This window comes from Prionailurus bengalensis, chromosome B1 (assembly GCF_016509475.1).
Source record: "Prionailurus bengalensis isolate Pbe53 chromosome B1, Fcat_Pben_1.1_paternal_pri, whole genome shotgun sequence".
NCBI lineage: Eukaryota > Metazoa > Chordata > Mammalia > Carnivora > Felidae > Prionailurus > Prionailurus bengalensis.
Genome location: NC_057344.1, coordinates 166,272,787 through 166,295,440, shown reverse-complemented (window position 1 = coordinate 166,295,440; position 22,654 = coordinate 166,272,787). Strand labels below are relative to the sequence as shown.

Below are 22,654 nucleotides of genomic sequence, written 5' to 3'. Positions count from 1 at the left end.
AGGAGCAGGGTGTGGTGTATGTCCATAGACCCTAGACTTAAGGATTATTCTAAGGATTGTGGCCCCTACCCTAAAGTATTCTAGTGTGTCTAGAATGCCAACAATAACATCTCAATATGTTTAAGGCACTCTACAGGTCATGGGCACTTTCTGAGTTGATCTTGATATCAAGCTTTGAGGTGGTATAATTCTCATTTTTCAGATGAGGAAACCAAAAATTCAGAGGGGTTGGGAAAATGGCTTAAAGTGAAAAGAGCAATATGAAGTGTCCTCAGGCCTTGAAGAGGACCCCTAAATCTCGGTCCAGTGCCCTTTCCTGTGGCCTGCCTTGCTTGAGGGCATGGAACTTTTGCCATAGTGGACTTTAGTTCATCTGAGAAAAATATTGGAGGAAACACCGTAGGATGTATGTGTCTCGCCTCTAGGGTGACGACCTGTCCTGATTTGCCAGGGGCTATCTCAATTTTAGCAGTGAGAGTCCCTGTCCTGGGAAACTCCTCAGTCCAAAACTAAGTGGGATGGTTGGCTACCCTGCTGGCACCACTAAACACATAATTTTAAACCATGAAAGCAAGAGAATGAATATTTGTTGTGTGCATGCTTCATACCAGGCACTGGGCTAGGGTCTCTTCGTGTAGAAGAGATTCCTCAGTTTGAAAACTGGCTCTGCTGCTTACCAGCCAGGTAACTCTGTGCAGATTCCTCAGCCTCTCTCTGCCTCAGTTTCCTCGTCCATAAAATAGAACACCGATAATTCCCAAGTTGTTAGGAAGCTTGAGCAAATCATTTGTAAAGCTCTTAGAACAGTGCTAGGACCACACAGTAAGTGGCATGTGTGTGTTCATGTGTGTATGTAAGTACGTGTGCGTGTGTATGTGTTTCACTTAAACATTTACCTAAAAGGGACGCCAAGGTAAGTTGTGGTCTTCCATTCTGTAAGTGAGGGAACTACACCGAGGGAGAGACGGAGATTACACAGCTAAAAATGGCAGCATGTGGCTGGTGCGGTGACGGCACACGTTGCTGTTTCTAAGATGCAAATGTCGCTCTTTGTGTCCGTAGGCCTATGTGAACCTCCTTTTCTGGTACCAGTTCTTTTGTGGATTTTCAGGAACATCCATGACTGACTACTGGGTTTTGATCTTGTTCAACCTCCTTTTCACTTCCGCTCCTCCTGTCATTTATGGTGTTTTGGAGAAAGATGTGTCTGCAGAGACCCTCATGCAACTGCCCGAACTTTACAAGAGTGGTCAGAAATCAGAGGTAGGTGCTAAAGCAAAAATGCTTGGACCAGCGCACATCCGTTGTCAAAGCCAGGGCATTTTCCAGTCAGCGCAGCTCAAATTTTGTGGTACATTCAGGACTACTTAAAACAATTTGAATTAGGGAGCGCCTGGGTGGCTCAGCCGGTTGAGCATCCAACTCTTGATTTTGGCTCATGTCATGATCTCACGGTTTGTGGGATCCAGGCCCACGTAAGGTTCTGTGCTGACAGCATGGAGCCTGCTTAGGATTCTCTCTCCCTCTCTCTCTGCCCCTCCCCCGATTGTGCACATGCCCGTGTGCTTTCTCTCTCTCTCTCTCTCTCTCTCTCTCTCTCTCTCAAGCGTTATTTAATGTTTAAATAAACATTAAAAAAAACCTATTTGGATTATATGGTTGTTTCAGAAGATCTCTGCTAACAGAGATAACAGGAAGATATTAAGTTACTTGCTTCTGAGATGAACAGAGGTAAAACTATGAAAAGCCTTAGGTACTTCTATGAAGAAATCTGGTGTTTAGACCTCACAGCTAATAATGTCTAGTATTTGTGGGGCGACTGGTGTCTCGGTTGGTTGAGTGGCCGACATTGACTCAGGTCATGATCTTGTGGTCCATGAGTTCGAGCCCCACGTCGGGCTCTGTGCTGTCAGCCTGAAGCCTGCTTTGGATTCTGTGTCTCCCTCTCTCTCTGCTCCTCCCCTGCTTGTGCTCTATCTCTCTCTCTGTCTCTCAAAAATAAATAAATGTTAAAAAAAAATTTTTTTTTTAAATAATGTCTAGTATTTGCTAAACCTCACTGTGCCATCTCTTGTGCAAACTACTGAACATTCCATCTCATTTATCTCCACAAAACATGTTGAGGGAGAACCTCAAAAATCTTGCAGCTGGACAAATGGCAGAGCCAGGATGTGACTCCTTCTTAGTCTGGTTCCAAAGCCAAAATCAAATTCTTCATGTTCTACTGTCATGCAAAATAGTGGCTTGTTCTGACTGGCTCCCTCTACTTAAAACCATGCCCTGCCTCTACTTAATTGATCTTCGTGCTGTCAGTCTACCGATGGATCATTTATGTATGTCCCCACTTTCCAGTCTTCTCTCACTGCCCTCATTGCCTCCCACCCAGAATATTGTGGTTGCTGATTAACTGGGCTAGCTGTCTCAGAACTCTTTTCTTTCTTTTTTCTTTTTTATTTTAGAGAGAGAGAGTGCATGAGCAGGGAAGAGGGGCGGAGGGAGAGAGAGAATCTTTTTTTTTTTTTTTAAGTGTATTTATTTATTTTGAGAGAGCACAAACTGGGGAGGGGCAGAGAGAGAGGGAGAGAGAGAATCCCAAGCAGGCTCCACACTGTCAGCGTGGAGCTCAGTGGCGGGGCTCGATCCCACTACCCTGGGATCATGACCTGAGCTTAGATCAAGAGTCGGGTGCTCAACCAACCAAGCCTCCCAGGCCCCCCAAAACTCTTTTCTTTCTAATTTCTCTTCTACAAAATTAATAGTAATTAATGTAGCACTTATGAACATTTTTGTAAATGCCTCCTATATGCCAGGCACTAAGTCCTTAATATACATAAATCTAACCTCAAAATGACCCTATAAGTAAGTGCTATCTTTATCCACACTGTAGGTGAGGAAGGTCAGGCACAAGAAGGTCCCTTCAGTAATCTGCCATGTCACAGTGTTCATGAGTGGTACAGGTGAACTCTGGATCTCTAGCCCTTCCTGTCCACCATTATGCTATGTGGCAGAAAGAACACTGATGCTGTCTTCAGTCCTTGGGTCACCCCCTGCCTCCACATGCTATTTAATGCCAAGAATCCAAAGTGCTTTCACAGGTGCATTGTCAGGATCACAGGGACTGAGGCTGGCCAGGAGCCTGTAGACACCTGTAAGTGGACAAAGCTGAGGGGTCCGTGTAGTCAGATAGTCTGTCTTGAAAGAAGACTCTGTTACTCAAGACTCTTTCAGTTGCAAGTGACAGAAACCAACTCGAACTGGCTTAATAAAAAAGGGAAGTTTATTGGCTTAATAAACTTTTGCATAGCTGCAAAATCCATAGGTAATGATGACAGAACACTGTTACTCTTAAAGCAACTCTAAATGTCCAGGTTAGGACTCACTGGCCTAGCTTGAGTCTCATGCCTTTTCGTTTTCTCCTTGACCAAGGCTGGGACAGTTATCATTTGTGAGGACAGAGCTGAATCACATGGACAGGATTGGAAAGAAGGGTGTCCTATAGAAGTACTGGACAGACAAAAATCAGACCCACCATAAGAAATCTCTGTGTTGTGCTTCACCTACTGTTCTAAAGACACTGACCCAGATCAGTTAAAAATAATGCTGAGTTTATGTTTAAATTCTGAGTGTTTAAATTCTGGTTCTGTGCTGTGTGACCGTGGTAAATTGTTTAACTTGCTTGCATTTCTGTTTCTTTATAGAGATGGTATGAGGATTGAGGAAGATAAAAAGTTCCATCCACATGAACCTCTCAGTATTGTTATTTTTACTCTCCCGAATTAACCAGAAATTTGAGGAAATCTCAAATGTAAAATATGTTTATTTTCCTCAGTCTAACTTTATCCTGACTTGAACTTCCTTTGCAGGCTGGGATGTAAGTTAATGTCCACAGGCTACCTGCAGTAGGCAACACAGAGAAGTCACACGTTCATCTTTCAGGGGAGAAGAAATCCTCATAATCCTTTAATACCATCCAATCCATTTGGATCAAGGAGCTAAATAGGGTTTTCCTAAAGGAATCCAGTCTGACTTAAAGTTGAAGGCCAGGATGCAGGAATGTATGGTTGATATTAATGAAGCTTGTCCTGTACCCCTTACCTAAATGAAATTCCAAGTCCATTGGGGAAAGAGAGTTGAGGGGGGAACGTTCAAAATTTTTGTAGCTGGCATTTTAAAAGCCCATTTGTACAGACTTTGGTTGGTTCTTACCCTTGGAAGAGTTGAGGTCATTGTTTCCTATTGTTGAACCCTGTTATCAATCCTTTGTACACATTGTTCTATTGAGTTGGCCAGTTTTATAATACATGGTAATAGCAAGAGGATTCCCAGCATGTGGCTATTGATAGAAGGTCATTGATTTCATTGAGTTTACCTTCCAGAGGAGTTGTCCTTTCTTTGAACTTGGTCTTCAAATGAATTCTGTTTTATGCTTGAGCCAGTTCCTGCCTTCAGCATCATGAAACATACTCTCCGAGGTTTCAGAATCTTCCCCTGAAGGAGATGATGTGGAGGGCTGTAGCAGAGGCTTCCCTTCCAAGAAACAATCATCTGTTAACCATCTCTCATCACCCACACAGTCATCTTTTCTGGCTTGGACTTCATGTCCACATTTTCCCTTTCGGTTTCCAAGAGATCCGATGAGTTCATCTCTTTAGCCTCTCATTCATCTTTTACCCTTCTCTACTTCCCAAGTTCCCTTACTCACGTAACTGCTGTGGAGTAATTGTGCTTTTACCTTATTTGAGCTAGGATTTTTGAGCAACTTCCATTCATCCAGAAGCATGAAGTTACATTTTAGCTTATCCCCAAATTGTTCTCTCTTGTCTAGTGGCATTTTGGTTGCCCCTTTGGTTCTGCTGCATTCTCTTCTATCATTTGATTGTGCTTCTGCTTAGATTTTATGGACATTTGGATGATGAAAGGCTGGTAAAATATCCTATCATTTTTAAGGAGGAAATAGTAAAAGACACACAAGGAAAAGGAACAGGACAGTGTAATAAAAGGAACAATAATAGTAATAAGATCAGAAACAATAAATCCTCATTGTTTTGATTTTCCGGAGGACAAAGAGATCCTTTTAAAAAAGGATAGATTTTAAAACTCTAAGTGTAGTCTATTGAAGAATAAAAGAGTGTATATGGAGAATTTGTGTATTTCTAAAACTTTGTTATTTAGAAGACATTGGTTATTTTCAAGGAAATTTCAGCCTTTTCGTATTTGGAAGGAAATGAGAATGAGAACATGTTAAGAAAAGAGAAGACTAGGGCAGGGATATAATACATGTGTTGCCATTTTTATCCATGGCAGACATCACTGATGGACCATAGCACTCTATTGTTCCTCCTGGGTCTGAATGCAGCCTCAGAATCGTTCTGCACACACATCAACATTCAGTCAGAGGTGGCTCTTGTTTCAAAAAGTGTTTTCAAGTAGAGATTAGTGTCTCTGCTTGAACTTTTTTGTTATAAGCTTTTGGTAAGAAGCAGTTTAACACATGCAAAACTATATAGGAATATTTTATTAATCCAGCAAATATTTACTGAGTACTTGATAGGTACCAGGTACTGTTTTAATCACTTGAATAAAAAAAAATCAAAGCCCCACTGTATGTAGTTTGCATTTTGTTGAATGACCCATTAGGTACACAAATATAGTTATTGCCAATGGTGATGAGAGATGTTTCTTGTTGGAGAAAAAGAGTGCGTGCACACACCCAAGCGGGAGAGGGAGAGAATCTTAAGCAGACTCTGTGCTAAGCACGGAGCCCACTGTGGGGCTTGCCCAAGGTTGATCAAAAGATATGAGTGACATGAGCTGAACAGAGTTCCTTTATGGATTTTTTTCACCTAGGAATTTATTCAACTGTCACACCTTATTTGTTCACCACTGTTTACAAATTCCCATGAAGGGAATATAGTCTTCTTAGAGAAGCAAAAGTAAGTATTGGCTTGTGTTGTTCCTTGACTTTGCTTTGACCCATTTTAATCTTGATCCCTCCGCAATATCTGTTTCCTTTTCAGGCATACTTACCCCTTACCTTCTGGATCACCTTGTTGGATGCCTTTTATCAAAGCCTGGTCTGCTTCTTTGTGCCTTATTATGTGAGTCCCCGTTCACTCAAAGAATATGCTATTAATGAATCAACAAGGCTTCTTTGTTGCCAGTATAAACACACAGGATGGATATATTAGGGTAGATTGCTCATATAATCAAGTTGATTATTAGCTGACTAAATTATAATGTCCCCCCGAAAATGTTAGATAATGGATTAAGTTTGGAGATAAGTACCTAGTTGACTCCTCTTGTGTCTCCTTTTTAGCCCTGTACTGCTTGATCAGTTTTGCAAATGACCTGAATAAAATTGAGAGTCCAGGCATATAATGAGATGAGTCAAAATCAGAAAGGCAAAGTCAGAATATGAGATTTATTATTAGTGCTGGGCTGATGATATTCATAGTATTAAATTTAAGTTCTTATTCATAGTCTCTTCAAAACTAAAAAACCTGTTTCACAGGTGAGGAATAGAAGAAACGTGACTAAGGAAAGAACGTGTAAAAATGAACTTTAAAATTTTGCCAGCACCAAGCACAAAACATGATGTAACTGCCCACCCATACACAGCCCTACCCAGAAGAAAACACTAGTTTGATCATAGATTGGTGTTAACAAAAAACACAGTGTTAAGAATGAGAAAGGTTATAGTCTCTAAGTTAACAACTTCTATTCTTTAGTTATTTATTTAAATAAAATGACTTGAATTTGCCCAGCTAGAATATTCCAGGTTTACGGCATTTCAAGGGAATACAGATAAGGCAATCTGAAGTGTAAAGCAGAGGAGAACAATTATGAAATGCCAGAAATTGTGAAATGTCAGAAAATAGTGTCATTCAAAGAATACTTTAAGGACTTGAGGACATATACGTAGGAGAGGAGGGGATATTTACTTAGCAGAGATATATACTCAAGATAGCCTTAATAGCTGCCTCAGAGGCTTGCAGCTCTGTTCAATGGGACATATTTCCTATATTTCTATACTTCAAAGAGCTGGGAGAGTAAGTACAAGGTTCTGGGAGGATGAATTATGACTCAGGATAAAGAGGCATTCCAACTGAAAAGTTCAGAGATTAGACGGCCTAGCTAAGAGTCAGTCTCTCTCTTCTGGAAATGTTCGAGTTTATCCTAAATGACCCGTTGTTGAAGAAGGGACCCATCCACAGTTGAGCTGTACAATAAAGGAATGGTATTCACACCACTGAATGTGACAACTCTCCTGCATCACCGCCTGTTGTCCTTTTTGTAGACCTACCAGGGCTCAGACATTGACATCTTTGCATTTGGAAACCCCCTGAACACAGCTGCTCTGTTCATCATTATCCTCCACCTGGTGATTGAAAGCAACAGTTTGGTGAGTGGTTTTCCTGCCTCTGAATTGGGCTGAAACTGTGCTTGGGGAAGTGTCTTCTATTAGCAGTGACCCTACTTAAACCCTTCATGCCTAGAAGACACATGTTAACAAGAGTAATGATTCCCAATAAGAGGGGTGATTCATGGCTACTCTTGTTGACTGTTGAGTGCCATTATGTTGAGCTCGATGTGTAGCCAGGGAAAGTGGGAGATACCTACCTGGTCCCCTTGGTGGTAGCCATGATGGATGGTTCATGGAGGCGTGAATCCGGCTGGAGAAATAATTGATGGCCAATACTCTTCAAGATGGCCAACATTATTAGATATTGCTGATGTCTTGCAACTCAACTAAAAAGAGGGGTTGTGCCATAATCCTGGTATACTGACTTTAGTAAGTGATGATTTTATCATAACAAAATTTCTCATGATACAGGAACATATTATCTTTCCTCCAGAATTTTTACTGTTCATTTAAATCTAGGTCTTTTTTATCTTATTTGCTGACTTAATGATAAAGTTAGGTCTCTTCATCAAAATGATTGTACTGTAGCTCTCTGCAGCAAAGCTAATGTGTAGGATTCAGATCATGAGAGCTTGGTTATAAACCTTCCTTTGCAGGTGAACATTCTACCCAACTCTGAAGAATAAACTGCCTCTGTGATTATTGATGCCAGTTCCTCATTTCCGTTGGCATCATCTTTGCTATAGTCTAAGCCACTATCATCTCTTCCTGGACTATTGTACAGCCTCCTTAGTCTTCCCACCAACCTCTACTCTTGACTCCTCTAGCCGTCCTCTGCAAAACAACCAGAATCATCCTTTTGGAACACAAACCATGTCTTGTTGCTGTCCTTTGGGTAAAACCCCTCAGTGATTTCCTACTGTACTTGGAATAAAATTGAAAAGCCCTAAGATGGCCTACAAGACTTCATGCAGTGATACCTCTCCTTTTCTCTCCAATCACATTTCCACTGGAAACACACTGTCCCTTTTCAGTGGCTCCGATACAGTGAGCTCCTTACCTTATCGGGTCCTTAGCATTCACCATACCTCCTGAGGGGAGTATTCTTATTCCCTTGGTTCCCCACACTTTTCCCAGCTCAAATATTATTTTGGGTCTCAGCAAAAATGCTGCATTCCCCAGGGGCCCTTCCCTAACCATCCATTGTCTCATGCCATCCGTTTGCTTTTATCCATGACCCTAATAATAATTTCTTACTATTCAGCAGTTACGTGATTGTCTGATTCATGTTTACCTTCTGCCTTAAACTATAATCTCTGTGAGGACAGAGTTCATATTTATTTTGTTGACCACTGTATACCAGAATCTAGGACAAGACTGGCATATCGTAGGTGCTTAAAAATATTTGAATAGATAAACAAATAATTAAATCACTAACCAGTATTTAGAGTGTTTTTACCACCCTGGTAGTGAATGCATTTCACACAGGAATAGCTGAATGAGGTTATAGTTGAAATGTTATGTGCAGTTATATTGTAAAATTATTTATAATAAATTCTAAAGTAGAGCTGAATATTTCTGGCATCACTTCCTTTGCTTACAACCTTCTATAATCAAACTGTACAAGCCCAAAGTATAGTAAAAGGTTAATATCTGAAAATACCAGGTAGGGAGACTAAAGGGAATTCTAGAACTAAAATATTTGGCATTGTTTTAGTATCTATTTGATTTCATTTTTAAACAATTTTGTAGGCACTCTTAGTTACTACCCAAGGGATTGTCATAGGTTCTAGCATTTATTAGCGTTTCAAAGGATCTAATGGATCAAGTGTGTCCGTTTGAGTTCACTGGTTATGAACAGCAACCTGAGCAAATAGAAAAGTTATTAAAAATATACTGAAGAACGATGATAAAATCAAACCAAACCATCCTGAGAAACGAGAGTGGCTCCAGACATCCAGGAAACAAACTAACGGACAAGATTGCTCTGCTCTGAATTGGCTATAGTCATTTTCTTTCTGCTCTTGCCTCACTGTGCTCCAAGTTTAGTCCCTGGTGACAGAATTCTGTTTCCTTAGCTTCAGTCCTAGACTTTGGCTAGAGGAGGGATATCGTGCCAAGACTGTGCACAATGTTGGGCTGAGAAGGAAGAAAGTGAAAGCCAGGCGCCAAGAAAAACAGTGTTTGCTATTCATATAGCAAATAGTGTCCTTTATAGGACGCATCATTAAACTTTTTTCTCATGCCAGGACGCTAGAGCTCACAGCCTCGGAGAGTCCCTTGTCAGTAAGAGTCAGCCATTGGGAGGGTGTGAAGCACCCTCATCTCATTGTCACCCCCCACCTCCCTGTTTTCACCCAGTGTCTCTTGACTCTAACTGTATCAACTTCTGTAAATGTGCCAACCATCAAGTTGCTGTCTCACTTGCCAAACGCACATCCTTAGGGAAAAAAATTCAGGCAGTAGCGTTCAGTGGGAAGGAAAGACATCTGAGAAAGAAAGACAAAAGATAACAAATAATTGCCTTAGAGGCATGATGACCATCAGGATGTAGCCAACACTTTCTGAGCAGTTTGTACATTTTACACAAAATGAGCAGTCTTTGCGATGCGTGTGAAGATGTCTACCTTGGGGAAATACTTTGCAGAATTAAGAGAGAAAAGGAGAAAATTACAGCCTTAGAAAATATTACTGAAGGCAGTGCTTCCCCGCAAAAGCATAACCTTTTCCACCATGGTATACACTATGATCTTAGGTGGTAGTATCCACTGCACTAAATAACACTGAATACCCCACTGTGGCAATTTCCCTTTGTAACAAAGGTCAGACTGTAGACTCGGCAGTTACGATAATACGTAATGGCGACATTGCATTTAAGGAAGTCATCTACTTGTTTTTCGAAATGAAGTTACTTAAATAGTAAGCCAGTTTAAGGGAAATACTAAGAGGGGCACCTGGATGGTTCAGTGGGTTAAGCCTCCGACCTCGGCTCAGTTCATGAGTTTGAGCCCTGCGTCGGCTCTGTGCTGATGAGGCGGAGCCTGCTTGGGATTCTCTGTCTCCCTCTGTCTCTGCCTCTACCCCACTCTCACTCTCTCTCTCAAAATAAATAAATAAACTTAAAAAAATATATATATATATTAAGAAAAATTCCAAGCTATCCACAGATACAAAGGTGGCTAGGTTACAGTGTGAAGAAAAAGATTTGTTTCTTGTTCATATGAAGTCAGCTGAGGTTCCAGATAGCTCTAGAGTACTTGTTCTCTGAGTGGGGGGCTGAGTGCCCTGGCTATGTCTTGTAGCTTTACCATCTGGAATTGTCCCCAAGAGGGGGATCTTCTTGATCAACATGGAAGGAAAGGAGACCGCATGGGAAATTGCACACCAGCTCTTCCATGCCTCTAACCTGGACATTTTGCATCTCTCTTCCATTCACATTTCATTGGTCAAAGCAGGATATATGGCCATACTTAATTTCAAGGGGATGAGGAAATGCAATCCTTCCACGTGCTTATGATGGGAAGAAATTCGAATATTGGTGAGGAACAGTAATGTCTGCCAGCCCTGTGAATGGGTAAAGTTTGAGGACTGAAGTATAACTTAATGAAGAAACAGACCAATTAGTGACTGTATTAAAAAGAGAGAGAGAGAAAGCGAGAATGCGACACCTTATGGTGCGTGGACAATATAAAATAGTCATCAGAATCAACCTGTTGGCATTTGACTTAGCTTTACAGAATTTCAACAGTGATATGAACTGTTCACGAAAGATGCTCTCATCTCTTTGGTATTTTGTGTTTTGTTCTCTAAGGTTTGTGAAGCTTATTCATTGCTCAGACATGTTGTCTCTTCAGCAGAACAGAGTGCATCGGGGTGCAAAACCCTGTCAGTGAGAGAGTGTTCATTTCCCCCGCTTTTCATGTCTTGCAGACCTGGATCCACATGCTGGTCATCGTTGGTAGTGTCTTGTCTTATTTTCTCTTTGCCTTGGCGTTTGGAGCCATGTGTGTGACTTGCAACCCGCCATCCAACCCCCACTGGATCATGCAGGAGCACATGCTGGATCCAGTGTTCTACTTGGTTTGTGTCCTCGCAACCTGCGTCGCCCTTCTGCCCAGGTATGGTGTCTTATCATCAAGAGAGTAAGTGAGATCACAGGCTGAGAATTCTTCAGGCAACTGCTGAGAATGGATGGCAGACCGTCCTGTTTACTAGTGGAGAGGTCAGCCTGTGTACTAGTTAAAACATTGATGTGTTAGCTCCTTTACCAGAGAACAAATATGGTTTAAGCGAACTGGAAGGGATAGGTCTCTCTCGTGGAAAATTCTGACTGGTTGACAGTCCCCAAAGATGGGGCAGCTTCACCCACAAGGTTATATGAGGATCCTTTCCTCTGTCCTTTTGTTCTGCCAACCCCCACGGGTGTTGCCCTTATCTGCATGATTGAAGGTGACTCACCCTCAGCCCATCCACCTCCCTGCCTGCAGAAGGGAGAAAGAGAGAAAATGGAGTGCGAGCAGCTTTCTTCTTCTTCCTTTTTTTTTTTTTTTTGATGCAGAAGTGACCCAGAAGTTGCTCATATCCCCTTAACTAGAACTTAAGTATCTGGACTCTGAGTGACTAAAATCTGAGTGTTTTTAAAAGGAAAAAGGGGAGAATGCATACTGAGGGACAGCATTGGTCTTTCTACAGCCTATAACTGCTGAAAACTTAATCTGAGTTAGTTACCTTTCCCATTTTAGTTTAAATGGAATTTCTAATAATGTACAGGATGGAACTGGCTAAGAAGTATACGTGGGTTTTTAATCTATAGCTCTTTCTCTTTATATTTTTATAAAATTTATCTGTTTAGCTGGAAACACTTTGCCAAATAGTTGTTCTACCTTTGTAAACATGGTGTGAGAGTCAAATGGTGATTTCAGATGATTCTTTAAGAGAGCTGACAAACTGACTCCCAGGCCAAATCTGACCCGCTGCCTGGTTTTAAAAGTAAATAAAGTTTCGTTGGAACATAGACATACTTATTTATGAGTTATCTATGGCTGATTTCGCACTACAGTAGCAGAGTCCAGTAGTTCCAACAGAGACCGTCTGGCTTGCAAAGCCTGAAATATTACTATCTGGCCCAGCGGAAGAAAGTTGGCCACCCCAAGTTTGTAACACCAATGTAAGACAGCATGAGCACAAACTCTGTTACTGATGGGCATTCCTTCTAGAAATGTGTAAGAAAAGCCCTCTTGAGTCCTTCTATGGTGTTTACAATTGTGTACTTGACAGTATTACTGCTCAACTGAGATGCTTCCATGCTACTCACTGTGATTATCAGCTTTCAGATCAAAAACTAACAAGGTGATTCCCACCAACAGTGCAAGAGGGTTCCCGTTTCTTCACATCCTCTCCAGCATCTATAATCTCCTGATCTGTTCATTTTAGCCACTCTGACTGGCGCCAGGTGCACTGTTGGTGGGAACGCAAACTGGTACAGCCACTCTGGAAAACAGTGTGGTGGTTCCTCAAAAAATTATAAATATATCTACCCTATAACCCAGCAATAGCACTGCTAGGAATTTACCCAAGGGATACAGGAGTGCTGATGCAGAGGGGCGCTTGTACCCCAGTGTTTATAGCAGCACTTTCAACAATAGCCAAATTATGGAAAGAGCCTAAATGTCCATCAACTGTCCATAAAGAAGATGTGGTTTATATATACAGTGGAATACTCTTTGGCAATGAGAAAGAATGAGAGAGAGAAAGAATGGCCATTTGTAGCAACATGGATGGAACTGGATAGTGTTGTGCTAAGTGAAATAAGTCAGGCAGGGAAAGATACCGTATGTTTTCACTTATATGTGGATCCTGAGAAACTTAACAGAGAACTATGGGGGAGGGGAAGGGGGGGAAAGTTACAAAGAGGGAAGGAGGCAAACCGTAAGAGACTCTAAAATGCTGAGAATAAACTGAGGGTCGATGGGGGGCGCGGGGGAGGGGAAAGTGGGTGATGGCCATTGAGGAAGGCACCTGTTGGGATGAGCACTGGGTGTTGTATGGAAACCAATTTGACAATAAATTTCATATAAAAAAATAAATAGAAGAAACAAAACAAAACTAAAATGAAAAAATAAATAAATAGAATAAAAACTAACAAGATGAGCTTGTAGAATTTACAAGGACACAATTCCTAAAAAGTTATAGCCCGAAAAGAAAAATCCTCCCAATTGTACCACTAAGAGTACAATTCTATCTGACATTGTCGTGGTAGGCTGAAAAAAGTGACCCCTAAAATATACCCATGCCCTAATCCCTGGAACCTGTGAATGTTGAGTTTTTTGCTTATGCAGATGTGATTAAGGATACTGAGATGGGGAGATTATCCTGTATCATCTGGGTGGGCCCTAAATGGGGAGATTATCCCGTATTATCTGGGTGGGCCCTAAATGCAATCGTAAGTATCCTTATGAGAGAGAGGCAGAGGACAATTTGACACAAGCAGTTATGAGAAAGCACTCCAGCCAGAGTGGCAGAGATTCCTTGGCTACAGGCTAAGGAATGCCAGCACTTATCAGAAGCTGGAAGAGACAAGGACTGGATTCCCCTCTAGAACCTTTATAAGTTGCATGGCCTTTCCTCCACCTAGATTTTGGTTCAGTGAACCAATGCCAGAATTTTTGGCCTCCAGCGGGTACATGGGTAGCTCAGTAGGTTAAGCATCCAACTTTTGATTTTGGCTCAGGTCAGGATCTCATGGTTCATGAGTTTGAGCCCTGAGTCAGGCTCAGTGCTGACAGCACGAAGCCTACTTGGGATTCTCTCTCCCTCTGTCTCTGCCCTCCCCAGTTGTGCTCTCTCTTTCAAAATAAATAAACTTAAAACAAAAACAAAAACTCTTGGCCTTCAGAACTGTGGGAAGAAAGTTTGGTCGTTCTAAGCCATCAAGTTGATGGTAATTTGTTACAACGGCCCTAGGAAACTAACAGACTTTGATATGGGGAAGATGGGTGTTGCTATCACAAATACCTAAACATGTGAAGGTGGCTTGGAAACTGGAGAATGGGCAGAGACTGGAAGAATTTAGAGGTACCTGATAGAAAAATGCTAGACTTCTTTAAACAGACTGTAGATAATCAGGGACATTAAAGTTCCTGCTGGTGGGGATTCAGAAGCAAGTGAGAAGCACGGGTTGAAAAAACCATATCATCTTAGAAAATACATAGACGGTCTTAAACAGAATGTTCCTAGAAATGTGGGTGTTAAAGGCACTGGTGAGGAGTTAGAAAGAAATGAGGAACATGGTATTGGAAGTTTGAGGGAAGGGGATCTTTGCAATGTAGTGGCAGAAAACGTACCCAAAGTGTGTTCTGTTATGTGGAAAAGAGAATTGATGAACTATGAACTTGGATATTTAGTGTTGAAGATTTGGCCTGGTTTCTGCATGCTGCTTTGAGTAAAATATGAGAGAAAATAGACTGAGGGAAGGCCTGTTAAACCCAGAGAAGCTAGATTTAGAAAATTCTCAGCCTATCCAGATTTTAAAAGTTGTTACAATTAAGAGATTGGCTTTGGGGAATATGCTCTAGAGAAAAGGGGAACTGTGGCCGGACAACCTTTTGCTGGTGCTGAAGAGATCAGGTCTGTGACTTCTGGATCCCTTCAGCCATCTTGACAGCCACCAGGAAAGGAGATGGGGTTATATAGGAAAGATCTGTGGAGGACCCTCAATTAATGGCATAACTCTGCATGACATATATATTGGAGACCCACAAGGTTTATGAGACTCCTGTACCAGCATAAACACTGCCAGCTTGGACTGAAAGGGACAAGTTTGTAGCAATGTGTCATAGTACTCACGGGAAACTAAGAGTTAGCATTTTTTGAATGCTTACTATGTGCCAACACTCTGTCTGCTTTCCATGTATTAACTTATCTAACAGCCTATGATCTAGCAGTGTCGGCACCTCTCCTGCTAAGATTTTATTTTTTTATTGATTTGACAAGCACTTTTAGGGCACTCACTGTTTTCCAAGTGCTTTTACAAATATCAACTTATTTAATATTGTTAGTGCCTCCATTTTATAGTTTGCTTATCTTTTCCTTTTACCTCAGGAAGACAAATGGCCACCAGACCCTTTTACTTTTTCTAATTGGTGACTATTTTTTGTGTCCCTGTGCTACATTTGAGGTGAATGTAACTCTGTGGTGCTTTTTGTAACCTAGGTTTGTGTACCGAGTTCTTCAGGGATCCCTATTTCCATCTCCAGTTCTAAGGGCGAAGCACTTTGACAGACTGACTCCAGAGGAGAGGACTAAAGCTCTCAAGAAGTGGGCAGAGGCTGGAAAGATGGGCCAAGTGACACCCAAGAATGCTGACCACTCAGACTCCAAGTCAGAGAAAAGAGCTAAGTCTGGCCCTGCTGACAGCTTTGCAATGATGTCAGCACCTTCTCGTCCTGTTGACCAGGGAGACTTCTCTGTCCATGAAACTGCTTTGGACTCAGACTACTGTGAAACCAAGGCCTCAGGGATGGCTGGGCCCCCAAAGGGTTAAAAAAAAAAAAAGCATTGTAGCCTCCTTGGAGTTGCAAGTATTCCCTCAGATTTGGAAGAGGGACCTTGAAGAGGCACCTCTATCAAGAATGAAATGGATTTTTCCCTAAGGGACATGAACATTCATTCTACTGTGCTTGGAAAAGCCAATGTGATGACCTTTATCATATGTTTGTAGATACATTTGTAAAAGGACTTGGAGTGTGACCTGAACAGAGTTTAGGGAAGTGAAATACTTAATTCAGAATCAAATGCTTTTATGAAACTTTTTGGACTTTGTAAAAGCTCTTTTATTGTCTTACAAGTGCAGACATTCTTAAGGGATTCCTTTGAGATGTATTTATTTAATTGGGAGATCTCCGATTCCAGGGAAGTGTTTTCAATGAGCAGACTCCAATCTGAATTGTTTTAAATGAAAAAAAGTAGTTTTCAGATCAGTTAGAACTCCAAAGAGAAAAAAATGTTACATATAAATGGTTCACTTCCAGAAAAAAAATTCAAAGAACCTTCTAATGACAGTGTACCTACAATAGGGTAATAGCTATACTATTTGAAATGGAGTTAGTGATTATTAGTAGCTTATTTCATGCAGGAAGGTGCCTTTGGTTGCCTGCAGATGTTAGGCATATCTTTCTGCTCATGTCAGTGTTCTCTTGAGGGGGAGTCTTCATTGGGAAAGGGCAGAGGGATGCCAGGGTTCCGTAGGAATGTGTTTCTCTCTCAGCTTTCAGTCAAAAGACAACCTTTTATGAGGTCTGCCTCTATGCAGCTGTTGTCAGTTGGGACACAGACCATAGGTAGGGGCAGACAGAATCAGCTGAGTCTCTAGCCTATTTGGCAATTTCTTGTATTCTAAAACTTACAATCGAAAGCCTGATCAAAATGAGACAATCAATTTCAAAACAGTCTTTCAGAGACCATTTGAGGGTTCATGGTCCTTACAGAATCCTACAAATTTCTCTGGTGTTACAACTTTTAAAAGTGATTTACTGTGAATTGGGACTGATACAGGTGGTTCTCAGAAGGATTTCATGAGGTTCTTAGAAAACTTCATTTTTTAAATATATTTTAGGACAGGAATGTCCATAGCAAGTTACTTGCTGTTGCAAATCATGTATGCTGGCTTTAGTTGGAACAAAGTCTAGTTTACCAAGTAAGCCCAGGTATTATAAGATCATCTATTCTTGTTGAGTTCTTTTTAAAATTCAGTATCTATTCATCTGAACATTGTCAGCCACTAGTCACCCAGAATCTCCTTCCTGAAATCTCCATGCTAATGTTCTCTGTCTGTATCAAGGTCTTATGACTATTAATCTGTTATTCTCAGGGCTTGATATTTTCCTGATACCTACTTTCCTGGTCTGACATTTTTTTTTTTATAACTGTCTGATGCTACTACAAATAGTCTTTTATACAGACTGATTTCTAGAACTTTCAAAATCCCACATGGAGGTTGCTTTCTGCTTTCTTAATGATTTTTTTAAAATTGTTTAATAAATAATTTGTACAAAAAACTGTCATCATTCCTGTAGATACCACTGAACCTAATAGTAATTGTTACCTGAGCTTAGAAGGAAGCTCTTAAAGCACACCTTTTACCAGAATATTGTAGTGACCTTTTCTTATATGGAAAAATCAGTAATGTCATAGCAGCTGGCATTCATTCTCTGAATATAAATAAAGGGTTAGAATGTAAAGAGAAAAGAATAAGCCAAGAAGACTAAGAAAAAAAGTTAAGTTTCCAGATGTCAAGTATCCGTACGTAAGAGTAGAAGAAACTCGAGTGTTCATGTTATGTGTCCGCAATCTCTTATCCACAATTCTAAAATCCCAAGAGGTCTGAAACGTGAGGGTTTTTTCATAAGTTAGGCACAAATTAAATGTACCAGACAGATGTAAAACTATTTATTCAGTATAATTATTCAGGTGTTTTGCTACAAAAATGTATAACTGGGTGCTAAACTGTATTGTATCTTTTAGATTCTGAAAAATTCAGGATTCTGTCACACAGCTAGCCCTCAGGCAAAAAAAGATTTGGGATCCATATGAAGCCCTTAACAGGCCTCATTTACAAGTGAGTAACCTTTACACAAAGTTACTGCATTTTGGTGTTCAATATATTTTCCCAAATTTGAGGGATCATTGTTCTTTATAGCCAGAAAAAAATGGTTAATAATGTATATTTTGAGGTATAATTTTATCCCAAAAGATTTATAAAAGAATTATTCCAGGCTCCCAAAATGTACTCTGTAGACATGAAAGATCCTTGGACTCTTACCAGGATTAAAGTTTTCTTTGGACGCTTAAGTAACCTGAGACTATTAGCAACCTTTCACTTCAAAAAGCCATCCGTTACCTAAAATAAAAGAGCACGTTCCTGTGAGAGGGAGTCCAAGACAGGTAAATTCAGGTTGGTAGGCGGCTGGGGCCAACAATTATGGTGGGAGACACAGTTTCCTGGGACTTTCCATCCATGTTCTATGTCCAATAAAAAAATAAAAAAAAAAAAAAAGGATTGTACCACTTTATTTGTATTGCAGGTTATTTAAAATAAGTACAACAGGTACACTTGACTGAACAGAAGTTGAACAAGGCTAAAAGTTATTACATTAAGTATGCACCTACAACTATAACAAAACTGACATAATGTTCTTAAACTTTCATACAATTGTGACTGCAGTTCCGTTGCTGGATTTCACATTCTGAGTAGGTTCACACAAACTAGAGACTAGGAGAGGAAGAACACGGAACGTGTCAAGACAACTTTTTGAAACTGAAATATGTGGGCACATAGAAAAGAGTAGAAAAATACATGTATAAAATAGCAGGTAGTGTCTGCTGAGGCAGTCCGGGTTGCTTGCTGGTGAAGGTTAGTAGGGAACCCTACTTGCTCAAAAGGCATTTGGATGTTGCAAAATGAACGCCTAACTAAATTACTTCCGTGTGAAAATCTATATTTTGGAGCTTTTTAGTGGGGAGAGATTGATGTGCATAAAGTGGCCTAGTGCTTAAAAGCAGTAAAAAAAATTTTGTTTTAATCAACAGGAGGAAATGGCAACAACACCAGATAGGAAACATGTTTCAAGGACAAAATGTGGTACTCCAGGCAAACTTTCACCGTGCTTTGAGATGTGGTTCTGCGACTCTATTGTTATGGGTGAACACAGGACAATTGGAAAATATGGAATTGGAGGTCGGGTGCAATTTAATTTTCCTCTTCCAAAATTGAATCTCTCCAGTCTAAAGCGAGTTCTCCTTTGGCAAGCTTTAATCTCCATTCATTGTCACACGGGCAAAACAAAATGTTTTCCACGAATATGCTTCTAGTTGTTAAAATCTCAGTCAGCCGATACACAATGAACAAACCCCAGCTCTGGAGAAGCTTTTGTGGAGACTTTTCTATAAAGCAACATCCTTGATTTGAGTTCAGAGCGTGCAGTCCTCTATGGGAGTGCTAATGTTGATGTCTGAAGAACTTTGTGTTCAAAATGTCCTTCCATTTCAGCTACCGCAGTGGATGCTACTTGTCTTTTATATCTGTCCGTCATAGGTTCTCAGAATTATGCAAACTTGAGAAGAATAACAGTAAATCATTTAAGCTTGTAAATTATCCTGGCTTTTTAATAAATCAAAAGCAAGTCTCCAGCATTAATATTGCAATTTGCCACCGTGCTCAAGAAACAAAAACCGGCAAAGATTAATCATCCTGGATCTCAAGGTCCTCTTTGTGACTGAAAGAGAATTTTCCATAACCTGCTCCCCTAGCACCTGTCATATTCCAGGGCTGATAAATTTTGTGCTAAGGTCAAGGTTAGGCCTGGCAAGAGAACAAAATCTGCTTTTCTTTGTTTTTGGTTTTTTTTTTTTTAAGACTTCATTAAACTTGAAATAAGAGAAAACTAAAGTTGAAAAAAAACTGAATAAAATTAGACCAAAACAAACATGAAAATTTGCAGTGCACTGCCGAGCATCCCGGTCCACGGAAAGTGCTTCTGTTCAGCTGTCTGCGGGAAGCACTCCACAGTCAAAAAGGCCATTTTCTTTGAATGTAGCTGGCAAAAGTCTCTGATCATCTTTGGGATTAGTTTAGGAGGAAGGTATGGATGTATATTTGTCTTTCAATCCACTCGACGAAGTAGGACACATTGCTATAAACCCCAGGCCCCAGGACTTTGGAAAAGCACACGGAGCCCCATGAGGTTAAACCAAATAATGTCCACCGTCCTCCAGGCCGCTCACAAACAAGTGGCCCGCCGCTGTCACCCTGTAATGAATAGCAGTGCACATTAGTCACTGGTATTTCGGAACCCTCATGGCGTCTGTGTTATCCTGAGGGTGCAATAAAGCCAAACCCAGCTTAACCAACTTCTTGGAAAGTTCTAACAAAGCTTTCATTGCCAACTGGTGGAGGGAGCGTGCTTTCGACCTACGCAAGTGGAACTTGCCCTTCCACTCTGATCTTGAAAAAAACGGAGGTGCCTTGGGAAAGGACTACATTCTTTTTTTTCCCCCAAGAAATCAGAAGATTTCTCAGTTATTTCCTGTGCTAAATTCAAATAGGTCATCATTTCTTTTTAAATGGGTGTATCAGAACTAATATTCTGCTAGTTTGATCTCATTCTTTAACTTTGAGTCATTTTATAAATGTGGAAAGTACCCAAATGGGACATTCAAAGATTTGATTTTCTCCACAAAGCATTACTAGAAAAATACTCCAGAATAACCCTATTTTCAAGATTCATGCTCCATTAATGTGTGCATTCAGTAAAAGACACTGACAACTTGCTTGATTTCTTAATAGTTTTTAGGACCGTTCCAATTAGTATGCTTGAATGGAAAACACCACATAAGAATTATTTCCGGCAAGGTATTTTGTGGATAGCTTGTATTCTCTTTCACGTGCGTGGGGATTTTCGTTCTTGACATCTAACTTCAGGTGTTGCAGTTCTTCTGCCCACATGTAATTAAGACACTATGACTTTATAAATGTTACTATTTGTTACATCTGAAAAGATCAGAGATTAAGTGCATTCCACACTGCCTCAAAAGAGAGGGATGGATACCTTGTAAAATAAGGAAGTAAGTGTGGAAATTCATAGTGGGAGTTTACCAATAATCCTTGCCCTGTAAAAATTTCAGACTTAGAATTACCTAGATGGTCTTCCCGCTCGGGTCATGTTGGAGAAAAACAGTAATTATGTTTATTGATGCCTCCTCTAAACCCTTGCCCTCGGATTAGCTCATTTAATCCTCATGAAACCCCTATGAGTTGACAATAATTATAATGTGCGTGTTGGAGGCAATGAGCCTGAAGCACAGGTGTGTAACGTGTGCGTTGGCAGAGTTAGCGTTAGACGCAGGCGTCCTGACACCATGACTCCAGCTCCATAACTACTTCTCAGAAGTGTCAGCAACCACTACTGCTATTGGAAATAGAGTTTTGACTGTGCTGTGGGCTTTTGTGGCAATGGCGATCCTTACGTTCCTAACTTAGCAATGCCGTAAGCCTGAATAGTAAGGATAGACCTTGCAAGAGGCTGAATAAACCGTTCTGCCTGGAAGCCTCATGGAGTTTTTTAAAGCAAAATTTACTAGAAAAATTTTATCAAATTCCACAATTGTTTTATCTCCCCTTAGGTAAAGGCAAGAGTAAAATGCTGACTTATTTAGGATAAGCTGTTTATTATGCCAGAGTGTTATTAAAGTTGGACGTGCCTACGTTGCCTCTAAAAAAGAAGCCTCTGCAGAGAAGAGAATGGAAAGGGGTACGCGGTAACTTGGGAATTCGGTATACTGAAAGATGCTGCCAATAAAATCAAATGTAACTAGCATTTCTAAAAAAAATGAGACGTGTACAGATCAGCATCTCTGTACTTTCAGATCAGGAATTTAGCCAAATAACTATTCAACATCTACTCTGCAAGATTCTGTGCTAGGGTATATGCAGACGAAGAAGGCATGATTTTTTTTTGTCCCAGAGAGGTCACAAGTCTGCTTGGGTACCAAGCATAACTCTACTTGAAAGCCAGGACTAAGGACCATGACGAAGGAGTCTTCAAAGGAGTGAGCGATTACTGCCAGCTGGAGAAGAACAAAAGTGCCTTCCCAAGATGTGGATTTTGAGTTAAGCGTCATGAGGCAAATAAACAAGTGTCAGGTGGAAAGCAAGAGAGGAGAAAGAAGCAATTCAAATACAAGGGATTATACAGCAAAAAGGCATAATTTGCTCTTTTTTGGTCCTCTTCCTTTTCATAATATTGGGCGTTAGGCCAAAGTTTATGTTTGGCTTCAGTATTGATCCCCATGATTTATTTCTAGACCTTAACAGAAGGGTCTAACAGCTTCCAATGTATGCTATGGATGTAATTGAGGAAGATAACGAGAGGTTCTGGTAAATAATCTTGCTCCAGACCTGGGGGAAAAGTAGCTTTTGATTATTTGTTTTGTTCTGTATGCTCCCTGGGGATGTATTATAGAGTATCTGGTATGCATTTAAGACACCCACAGTGTTGAACTCCTAGGACCTAGTTCCTACCAGGCGACATGATATGAACATGCCTATGCCTGTGCTTGGGCTTCAATTCTCTTTCAAAGAACACCTCCCTTCTTCTCCTTTAGCAATTACCAAGGGATGAAGAGGCACTAATTTGGGGTGGGTCTCCGAATGGTGTTGGGAACAGGGAGAAATGTATACACACTCATCACTGTTACCAGGAGAGTGTAGCGGTTGAGCACTTAGACCCTGAAGCT

General features: G+C 40.7%; 2 protein-coding genes across 6 annotated transcripts in view; one reads left to right on the top strand and one right to left on the bottom strand.

Moving 5' to 3' along the window:
• ATP10D (ATPase phospholipid transporting 10D (putative)) overlaps nucleotides 1-16,156 on the top strand; it is a 108,517-nt gene extending 92,361 nt beyond the window's left edge. For all 3 annotated transcript variants that reach the window (XM_043572722.1, XM_043572724.1, XM_043572725.1), the window contains 5 exons: nucleotides 1,063-1,263; nucleotides 6,018-6,098; nucleotides 7,298-7,402; nucleotides 11,294-11,481; nucleotides 15,575-16,156. In XM_043572722.1, the coding sequence (XP_043428657.1) occupies nucleotides 1,063-1,263; nucleotides 6,018-6,098; nucleotides 7,298-7,402; nucleotides 11,294-11,481; nucleotides 15,575-15,905 (906 nt within the window). In that variant the 3' untranslated portion in view covers nucleotides 15,906-16,156. The remainder of the gene's footprint in view (nucleotides 1-1,062; nucleotides 1,264-6,017; nucleotides 6,099-7,297; nucleotides 7,403-11,293; nucleotides 11,482-15,574) is intronic.
• Nucleotides 16,157-19,091: 2,935 nt separating this feature from the next.
• Nucleotides 19,092-22,654, bottom strand: part of CORIN (corin, serine peptidase) — a 260,812-nt gene continuing 257,249 nt past the window's right edge. For all 3 annotated transcript variants that reach the window (XM_043572726.1, XM_043572727.1, XM_043572728.1), the window contains one exon: nucleotides 19,092-20,168. In XM_043572726.1, the coding sequence (XP_043428661.1) occupies nucleotides 19,986-20,168 (183 nt within the window). In that variant the 3' untranslated portion in view covers nucleotides 19,092-19,985. The remainder of the gene's footprint in view (nucleotides 20,169-22,654) is intronic.